Genomic DNA, 10,578 nt, shown 5'->3' with positions numbered 1-10,578 from the left:
ACTTTAGACAATGCTGCTTTCCCTTTCCTTGCGTATTCTGGAATCCCAGCAGTTTCTTTCTGTTTTTGTGAGGTAAGTCTGAGGAGCTCAAAAGCATTACATCAGTTCACTTAAATGATAGATGGCGAGAGGCGCTCTGAAAGGAAATGATCTTTATTTGGGAATGGGACATTGTAGTGGGAATGCCTGTGCTATCGTCAACTATGTGCTTTATTCAGAGAGGTAAAGGAAAACAAGGTTTTAAAGGACAAATGACAAGGATGACATAGTTATTTTGAGGTAATTGTTCTTGACTACCAAGATCAGTCAAGGTTTACAGGCAGTTGCTCGGCAGATTTTCTCACAAGAGAATTTTTTTGGTGCAAGGTGGCAGTGGCCTCTGTAAGGTTGTAGTTTTTGTAAAAAGGAAAACAAAACCTTTAGTCCTTGTTATCAGACATAGAAGGGTGAGATCCTTCTCTTCAGGGTTGCGTTTTTGTTAACACTAGTGACTCTATTTTGCTTTTGCACGTATCTTAGTTGTTGGGGGGTTTTTTTTGTTTGTTTTTTGACAGTGATGTCTTGCTCTGTCACCAAAGCTGGGGTACAGTGGCCCAATCATGGCTCACTGCAGCCTCAAGCAGTCTTCCCCCTTCAGCCTCTAAACCGTTCGGATGACAGGCAAGAGCTACTTACTGCACCTGGTCATGGATCTTCTTGTATCAACTTTGAGACCAAGTTTACTGGAGTGCTTAAAATGTTTTAAGACGTTATACACAAGTGCTGGACGTGGGAGCTCCCGTCTGTAATCCTGTAGCAGGACGCGCCGCAGACAAAACCCCTCAGACACCAAGTTAAAGAAGGAAGGGCTTTATTGGGCCGGAAGCTTTGGCAAGACTCACGTCTCCAAAAACTGAGCTCCCTGAGTGAGCAATTCCTGTCCCTTTTAAGGGCTCACAACTCTAAGGGGGTCGGCGTGAGAGGGTCGTGATTGATCAAGCAGTGGGGACGTGACTGGGGGCTGCATGTACTGGTAATTTGAACAGAACAGGACAGGGATTTTCACAATGCTTTTCCATACAATGTCTGGAATCTACAGACAACATAGCCCGTTAGGTCAGGGGTCGATCTTTAACTAGGCCCAGGGTGCGGCGCTGGGCTGTCCGCCTCTGCCTTTTAGTTTCTACTTCTTTCTTTGGAGGCAGAAATTGGGCATAAGACGATATGAGGGGTGGTCTCCTCCCTTAACCCCAGCACTTTGGGAGGCCAAGGCAGGCAGATCACGAGGTCAGGAGTTTGAGACTAGCCTGACCAAAATGTTGAAACCCTGTCTCTGCTGAAAATACAAAAAATTAGTCGGATGTGGTGGCGGGCGCCTGTAAGCCCACTACTCAGGAGGCTGAGGCAGGAGAATCACTTGAACCCGGGAGACGGAGGTTGCAGTGAGCTGAGATGGAGCCACTGCACTCCAGCTTGGGCGACGGAGTGAGACCCTGTCTCAAAAAAAAAAGTTATACACATGTAATTATTGCATGTTCCGTCATTATCAGTTTTAATATAGACTTGTTAATCTCAATTAGCTTAATTAGCATTTGAGTTTATTGCTAAAACTTCTTTAAGTATGAGTTTTAATAATGAGTGTGGTGGGTCACACCTGTAATCCCAGCATTTGGGAGGCCAAGGTGGGTAGATCACTTGAGGTCAGGAGTTGAAGACCAGCCTGGCCAATGTGGTGAAACCCCATCTCTACTAAAAATACAGACAAATTAGCTGGGTGTGGTGGCACATGCCTATAATCTCAGCTACTCAGGAGGCTGAGGTGGAAGAATCGCTTGAACCCAGGCGGCAGAGGTTGCAGTGAGCCGAGATCGCGCCATTGCACTCCAGCCTGGGCGACAGAGCAAGACTCTGTCTAACAACGAAAAAACGAGGCTGATTTTCTTGAGTGATTGAGCAGTGGCCTACCTCTTGGACAGTCCAGCTGAACAGTATTTTCATCAGGCTGGGGGCAATAGCTCACACCTGTAATTCCAGCACCTTGGGTGGCTGAAGTGGCCAGGAGGGAGACCAGCCTGGGTAACATGCCTAGACTATATCTCTACAAACATCTTTTTAATTAAGCTGCCCAGTGGCACCTGTAGTCCCAGCTTCTTGGGAGGCTGAGGTAGGGGGGGTCACTTGAGCCAGGAGCTCAAGCCTGCAGAGAGCCAGGATTGCATCCACACATGCTCGCCTGGGTGACAGAGTGAGACCTCGTCTCCAGGTACATTTCATGTGTGTTCTCTTTTTCCATGATAAAGGTCCAAACTTCCCAGAGAGGAAAACGTACAGGCTGAAGGAATCTGGCTAGAAGTCTATTCAGGCATATGACACGATAGAGCAGGGATTCTGTAGAACCTGGAAGAAAGGCGTCACTAGGAGCAGGTTAGATGCAGAGAAGTAGCAAGAATGTACTTAAAGCAGCAGAGAACGAGATCACATTGGGGTGGGAATATGTTAGAAGAAGCGGGGAGCTGTAGTGACTTACCTCAGTGGGGAAGCCAGAATGTGAGGCTTTTGCTGGTAGAACTCAACGTGAGTGCCATAGCCTTTTTCTTGCAGGACACAGATTATCCTTACTTGGGCACCACCATGGACACCTATAAGGAACTGGTGGAGAAGATTCCTGAGCTGAACAAAGCGGCACGAGCAGCAGCAGAAGTAGCTGGTCAGTTAGTGATTAAACTGACCCATGATGTTGAATTGAACCTGGACTATGAGAGGTACAACAGCCAGCTGCTTTTGTTTTTGAGGGATCTGAACCAGTACAGAGCAGATGTAAAGGTGAGCACTGATTCCAAGTATGTTTTTTCTGCTGAATGTCAAGTAGTTTGAAGTGTGATGTGTTCCTCTGTGTTCCCGGTGGGTGGAAGGATGATTGTAGCCAAAGTACATTTTAAAGTGAACGGAGGTATAGTTTTACATAGAATTTGCAACTTGTTTGACGGAAGTTGGGAGGCTGTGGGTTAGAGACCTAGGACAGAGCTCAGCAGTGTTTCAGAATCTAGAGCAGTGTCAGGTTTTCTGTCACTCACATCTCCCAGGCAGCCCGTCACAGAATATGACGATCTCAGCCAGGAATTGGGCTGTGTGTGTTTCAGACATGACATGGATGGAAAGACGGCACAGCTAGTAGGATTCTGTCTCGTATTGATCCTGTGCATCTAAAATTCAAATATTCCATTAAGTGAAACTGATAAGCAGGGTGAGGTGGTGCACGCCCGTAGCCCCAGCTACTTCTGCTGAGGCAGGAGAACTACTGGAGCCCAGCCTGGGCGACATAGCAAAATCCCATCTCTAAATAAATTAATAAAATTAATATTAAGTGGCTTCCAGATGGTTTTATGGTACTAGGAGTTGATTTTTTAGCAGATCCTTTAATTGAAGTAAATCACTGATAACCAAATCTTTTATGTTTGTCTTTTCTTTTTCTTTCTTTTTTTTTTTTTGAGAGACAAAGTCTCACTCTTGTGCCCCAGGCAGGAGTGCAATGGTACGATCCCGGCTCACTGCAACCTCCACCTCCCGGGTTCAAGCAATTCTCCTGCCTCAGCTCCCCAGGTAGCTGGGATTACAGGTGTGTGCCACCATGCCTGGATAGTTTTTGTATTTTTAGTAGAGCTGAGGTTTTACTCTGTTGGACAGGGTGGTCTCAAACTCCTGACCTCAGGTGATCCACCCGCCTCAGCCTCCCAAAGTGCTGGGATTACAGGTGTGAGCCACCGCACCCGGCCCCTTATTTGTTTCTTGAAACTAATTGTAACTGTTGAAAATGGAACTTACCAGATGGAGATAACGATCCTGAAGTACATTGAACCACAATGTTTTCCCCTATAGGGAAGTTTTCCCCCAAAAGGAGAATTGAACTGGAAACAATATAGTACATAGGATTGTATAATTATGTTTAAATTCTTAATGAGAATGGTTTTCTTACATGCTGGGCTGAAATAGGGTGTATATCACAGTCTATAGAGCTTGGAACCCTGTGCAAGGTGCTTTCGGAGTCTTGAGCTTATCTGCGAGTTCCTTTTATCAGAATCTTATTAACACACATTAAATTAGAAAGGCACGCGAAAGAGCGTCCTTAGAAACAAAACCTCTCATAGCGAAGAATGTCTGTTTCAGGAAATGGGCCTGAGTTTGCAGTGGCTGTATTCTGCTCGTGGAGACTTTTTCCGCGCTACTTCCAGACTAACAACAGATTTCAGGAATGCTGAGAAAACGGACAAGTTTGTCATGAAGAAGCTCAATGATCGTGTCATGAGAGTAAGTGAACTTTTGGGAAAGGAGGAACTAAAGTATGTGTAAAATTTTAATGGATGATCTTCCACTTCCGCAGCGTGGACAAACTCTAGGAGCTAGAATTCCTTTAGGAAGGGAAGAAGGAGCATTCATGGCTTAGCTGTCATTTTCTATTTCTGCTCATTCAGACCTTGGCCAAACCTAGTCTTCTTGGAAGACACTTACTGTAAACCTTCCGGGTATGCTCCAATGGGGAAAAGAATCTGAACACATTTAAAGTTTTCCTTTGTAAAATGAATCAGTTTCCTTTAAACTATTTATTTATTTATTTATTTATCTATTTATTTATTTATGAGACGGAGTTTCACTGTTGTTGCCCAGGCTGGAATGCAATGGCACAATCTTGGCTCACTGCACCCTCTGCCTCCTAGGTTCAAGTGATTCTCCTGCCTCAGCCTCCCGAGTAGCTGTGATTACAGGTGCCCACCACCACGCCCAGCTCATTTTTTGTATTTTTAGTAGAAACGGAGTTTCACCATGTTAGCCAGACCAGTCTCGAACTCCCAACCTCAGGTGATCCACCGGCCTCTGCCTCCCAAAGTGCTGGTATTATAGGTGTGAGCCACTGTGCCCAGCCTCCTTTAGAATTTTCACCTTAGAAGATTAGCATTGGCTTGGTTCTCAGCATTCTTTTTTCCTTACTCTGCTATAGAAAGTCTAATCAGCTGGCTGGACTCAGTGGCTCAACGCCTGTAATTCCAGCACTTTGGGAGGCCGAGACAAGTAGGTCACCTGAGGTCAGGAGTTCAAGACCAGCCTGACCAACATAGAGAAACCCCGTCTCTACTAAAAAGACAAAAATCAGCTGGGCGTGGTGGCGGCGCCTGTAATCCCAGCTACTTAGGAGGCTGAGGCAGGAGAATTGCTTGAAGTCGGGAGGTGGAGGTTGTGATGAGCCGAGATCGTGCCACTCCAGCCTGGGCAACAGAGAAACTCTGTCTCAAAAACAAAACAACAAAAAAAGCGATCAGCATTCTTAATTTGGGAAATTTTACATTTGAAGTGAACAGCTGTTTTACTACAGAAGTCACAGGACAGTGTAAATTGCCTGACGTTTTGTTTTATAGGTGGAGTATTACTTCCTCTCACCCTATGTGTCTCCAAAAGAGTCTCCTTTCCGACATGTCTTCTGGGGCTCCGGCTCTCACACACTGTCAGCTTTACTGGAGGACTTGAAACTGCGCAGACAAAATAACAGTGCTTTTAATGAAACGTTGTTCAGAAACCAGTTGGCTCTCGCTACCTGGACTATTCAGGGAGCTGCGAATGCCCTCTCTGGCGACGTCTGGGACACTGACAATGAGTTTTAGATGTGATACCCGTAGCTTACATCAGAACAGCAGGATAGTCTAGTTTCTAGACTTGCGCTGATTGTGCTACGTTTTCAGTAGGGCTTCCAAACGTGATGTTAAAATTCCATCCCATCATCTTGGTACTACTAGATGTCTTTAGGCAGCAGCTTTTAATCCAGGGTAGACAACCTGTCCTTCAAGTTCAAGTGAATAACCACTTAAAAAATGTCCCTGATGGAATATTCCCCTCTCTCTAGAACCGTGAGTGCTGTGTAATGGTAACTGCCTCTTTCCTGTTGTTGTTAATGAAAATGTCAAAAACCAGTTGTGTGAACGATCGCTGTGAACCCTAAGGGCTGGTCTCTGCTGAAGGTTATAAGTGGTCGTTTACTTCGAGTGATCCTCCAACTTCATTTGATGCTGGATAGGAGACACCAGGTCGAGAGGCCTTCTCCAAATGAGATCTAAGCCTTTCCATAAGGAATGTAGCTGGTTTCCTCATTCCTGAAAGAAACAGTTAACTTTCAGAAGAGATGGGCTTGTTTTCTTGCCAGTGAGGTCTGAAATGGAGGTCCTTCTGCTGGATCAAATGAGGCTCCACTGTTGAGTGCAGGAATAAGGCCTTAATATGTTAACCTCAATGTCATTTATGAAAAGAGGGGACCGAAGCCAAAGACTTAGCGTATTTTCTTTTCCTCTGTCCCTTCCCCCATAAGCCTCCATTTAGTTCTTTGTTGTTTTTGTTTCTTCCAAAGCACATCGAAAGACAACCAGTTTCAGGTGTTTAGTTGCAGACTCTGTTTGTCAGACTTCAAAGAATAATACACTGCCAAATTTTGGCCAAAGTGTTAATCTTAGGGGAGAGCTTTCTGTCCTTTTGGCACTGAGATATTTATTGTTTATTTATCAGTGACAGAGTTCACTATAAATGGTGTTTTTTTTTATAGAATATAATTATCGGAAGCAGTGCCTTCCATAATTATGACAGTTATACTGTCGGTTTTTTTAAATAAAAGCAGCATCTGCTAATAAAACTCAACAGATACTGGAAGTTTTGCATTTATGGTCAACACTTAGGGGTTTTAGAAAACAGCCGCAAGCCAAATGTAATTGAATAACGTTGAAGCTAAGATTTAGAGATGAATTAAATTTAATTAGGGGTTGCTAAGAAGTGAGCACTGACGAGATAAGAATGCTAGTTTTCCTGAATGCAATGAATTGTGACCAAGTTATAAATAAATGTCACTTAAAGGCTGTGGAAGTACTCCTGCACAATTTTATAGCTGTTTATCCAAGGTATAACTCTAATTCCCAGTTTGCAAAATTTCCAGTACCTTTGTCACAATCCTAACACATTATCGGGAGCAGTGTCTTCCATAATGTATAAAGAACAAGGTAGTTTTTACCTACCACAGGGTCTGTATCGGAGACGGTGGTCTCCATGTGTTACACTGAAGGGTGTAAGTAATTATCGGGAGCAGTGTTTCCCATAATTTTCTTCATGCAATGACATCTTCAAAGCTTGAAGATCGTTAGTATCTAACATGTATTCCCAACTCCTATAATTCCCTCTTTTAGTTTTAGTTGCAGAAACATTTTGTGGTCATTAAGCATTTGGTGGGTAAATTCAACCACTGTAAAATGAAATTACTACGAAATTTGAAATTTAACGTGGGTTTTTGTTACCTTTGTGGTTTCTCCAGGTCCTCTACTTAATGGGATAGTAGCATACATTTATAATGTTTGCTATTGACAAGTCATTTTAACTTTATCACCTTATTTGCATGTTACCTCCTGTAAACTTAGTGCGGACAAGTTTTAATCCAGAATTGGCCTTTTGACTTAAAGCAGGGGGACTTTGTATAGGAGGTTTGGGGGGTGTGGGGAGGGAGAGTCCCCAGAAGATCTTTGACACGTCTGCCTACCCATTCGTGGTTATAAATTAAATGTAGGTATGAATAAGTTTGAAGCTACATGAGTGAACCATCGTTATAAACGTGACCATCAGCTGTTTGTCATAGGGCAGTTTGAAACTGCCTCCTAGGAAGAGGCTCATAGGGGTCTCTTGAGGTTCTTAGTGTAACTCACCTAGATTTACAGCCTCACTGGAATCGTTTCACTACTCACAGTCTCTTTAATCTTCAGTTTTATCTTTAATCTCCTCTTTTATCTTGGACTGACGTTTAGTGTAGCTATGTGAAAAGGTCATAGCCGAGATTCCTGGTTTGGTTGTTACGCTTACATACTTAAAGTGTGTGACATACTCATAGTGTAACACAACATGAATAAGGGGCATACATTTTGCAGCAGTCAGTCTCTTCAGAAAACCCTCTTCTATAGTAGGGTTGAGTCACTTCCTATCAAGCCAGTATGTGGTAACAGGCTCACTATTCCCGAATGAAATACCAGACTAGTGACAAGCTCCTGGTCTTCAGATGTCTTCTCGTTAAGGAGATGGGCCTTTTGGAGGTAAAGGATACAGTTAGTGAGTTCTGTCATGATTCGCTATTCTAGAACTTGCATGACCTTTACTGTGTTAGCTCTTTGAATGTTGTGGAAATTTTAGACTTTCTTTGTAAACAAATGATATGTCCTTATCATTGTATAAAAGCTGTTATGTGCAACAATGTGGAGATTCCTTATCTGATTTAATAAAATACTTAAACACTGAGTTGTTTTTTAGATAAATTTTTTAAAAAGAGCAGTTTTAGGCTCATAGCAAAGTTAAACAGAATTCCCACATACCCACCGTTTCTGCCACGTACACACCCTCCATGACTGCCAGCACCTTGCACCACAGCGGCATGTTACAATGGGCAGCCCGCGTGGGTGCGCCGTCAGCGCCGTTAGTCTACTGTTTCTATTAGGGTTTGTTCTGTGGTTTTTGACAAATGTGTAATACCATTCTAGTAGCTTACAGAATAGTTTTATTGCTGTAGATCTTGTGCTCTGCCCATTCATCCATCTCTTCTGTAAGATCCTGGCAACCACAGATCTTACGATATCCGCAATTTTACCTCTTCCAGAATGTCATGCAGTTGGAGTCAGAATATAGCCTTTTCAGGTTGGCCTCTTTCACTAAGCAATAGCATTTGTTTCCTCTATGTCTTCATGATGTGTTACCTCATTTCTTTTTAGCACAGAACAATATTCTGTTGTCTGCAGTTACCACAGTTTATCTAGCTCACCTACTTGCTAAGTAATCTTGTTGCTTCTAAGTTTTGGGAGTTATGAATAAACTGATAAGCACCTGTGTGCATGTTTTTTCTGTGAACCTAGGTCTTCAGCTCTTTAGGTAAATACCAAGGTACATGATTGCCGCTGTCTTCTAAGTGGGCAATCTCGGCTCACTGCAGCCTCCACCTCCCGGGTTCAAGCGATTCTCCTACCTCAGCCTCTGAGTAGCAGGGATTATAGGTGCCCGCCGTCACGCCTGGCTAATTTTTGTATTTCTGGTAGACATGGGGTTTTGCCATGTTGGCCGGGATGGTCTTGACCTCCTGACCTCAGGTGATGCACTTGCCTCAGCCTCCCAAAGTGTTGGGATTACAGGCGTGAGCCACCATGCCCAGCCTCTATTGGCAATTTCTAAATATATGTCACCATGTACCACATATGTAATTTTATTTTTGAGACAGAATCTTTGCTGTCATCCAGGCTGGAGTACAGTGGTGCTATCTCAGCTCCCTGCAACCCCCACTTCCTGGGTTCAAGCGATTCTCCTGCCTCAGCCCCCTGAGCAGCTGGGATTACAAGTGTGGGCCATCATGCCTGGTTAATTTTAGTATTTTTAGTAGAGATGGGGTTTCACCATATTGGCCAGGCTAGTCTCGAACTCCTGACCTCAAGTGATCTGCACACCTCGGTCTCCCAAAATGCTGGATTACAGGCATGAGTCACCATGCCTGGCCCCACATATGTAATTTTAAATATCCCTATAGCCACATTAAAAGGTAAAGGGTGAAAAACAGGTGAAATTTTAGTGTTTTATCTGTATATCTTAAATACTATCATTTTAGCATATAATCATTGAAAATTATCAAGATAGTTTATATTCCTTTTTTTTTTTTTTGTATCTTTTTGAGATAGAGTTTTGCTCTTGTCACCCAGGTTGCAGTGCAGTGGCATGATCTCTGCTCACTGCAACCTCTGCCTCCCGGGGTCAAGTGATTCTCCTGCCTCAGCTTCCCCAGTAGCTGGGATTACAGGCGCCCGCCACCACTCCTGGCTGATTTTTATATGTTTAGTAGAGATGGGGTTTTACCATGTTGGCCAGGCTGGTTTAGAACTCCTGACTTCAAGTGATCTGCGTGCCTCAGCCTCCCAAAGTGCTGGGATTACAGACGTGAGCTACCACCATGCCTGGCTTTTTTTTTTTTTTTTTTTTTTTTGAGACAGTCTTGCCCCATTCCCTAGGCTCTGGAGTGCAGTGGCATGATCTCTGCTCACTGCAACCTCTACCTCCCAAGTTCAAGCAATTCTTGTGCCTCAGCCTCCCGAGTAGCTGAGATTACAGGCATGTTCCATACCACGTCTTCAAACTCCCTTGTACCTCAAGCAAGCACATCTCAGTTTCGGCTAGCCACACTTCACTTACTCAGTTGCCACATGGTTCGTGGACACCAGCTCTATAGCAAAAGGCATAATTGTTAAGAGTTTTCTTTTTGGCTTTCTGCCATGTGGTTGCCAAAAAATCCATTACACAATTTAATCTCATTGCTACAAGTGCCAACCAGGATTCTTAAGTATGGCTGCAAAAATTGTGGCCCCTAGAACTGGGAAGCTTTCTAATTGCCTCACCTATGTCCCAGCTTTCCCCTGTCCAAACTATCCACATTCATACCCTTGAGAAGCAAGACAATTATTAAACTGCTGTATTCTGCGGGAGATACCCCCTATGTGAGAGAACGTGATGGGCTAGGAAGCTGCCCTGAACAAATATTTGTAAAACACCTGGTTAATCTGC

General features: G+C 43.8%; 1 protein-coding gene across 1 annotated transcript in view; it reads left to right on the top strand.

Moving 5' to 3' along the window:
- Positions 1 to 8,283, top strand: part of TFRC (transferrin receptor) — a 24,798-nt gene extending 16,515 nt beyond the window's left edge. Inside the window, exons 12-15 of the mRNA XM_011961249.1 lie at positions 1 to 72; positions 2,581 to 2,802; positions 4,144 to 4,284; positions 5,388 to 8,283. The exon at positions 1 to 72 is cut by the window's left edge and continues 9 nt beyond it. Coding sequence (XP_011816639.1) covers positions 1 to 72; positions 2,581 to 2,802; positions 4,144 to 4,284; positions 5,388 to 5,630 — 678 coding nt within the window. The 3' untranslated portion in view covers positions 5,631 to 8,283. The remainder of the gene's footprint in view (positions 73 to 2,580; positions 2,803 to 4,143; positions 4,285 to 5,387) is intronic.
- Positions 8,284 to 10,578: the final 2,295 nt, after the last annotated feature.

Source organism: Colobus angolensis, unplaced genomic scaffold, assembly GCF_000951035.1.
Source record: "Colobus angolensis palliatus isolate OR3802 unplaced genomic scaffold, Cang.pa_1.0 Scaffold54, whole genome shotgun sequence".
Classification (NCBI taxonomy): domain Eukaryota; kingdom Metazoa; phylum Chordata; class Mammalia; order Primates; family Cercopithecidae; genus Colobus; species Colobus angolensis.
The sequence above is the reverse complement of the archived record's forward strand: the minus strand, read 5'-3'. Positions and strand labels throughout refer to the sequence as shown.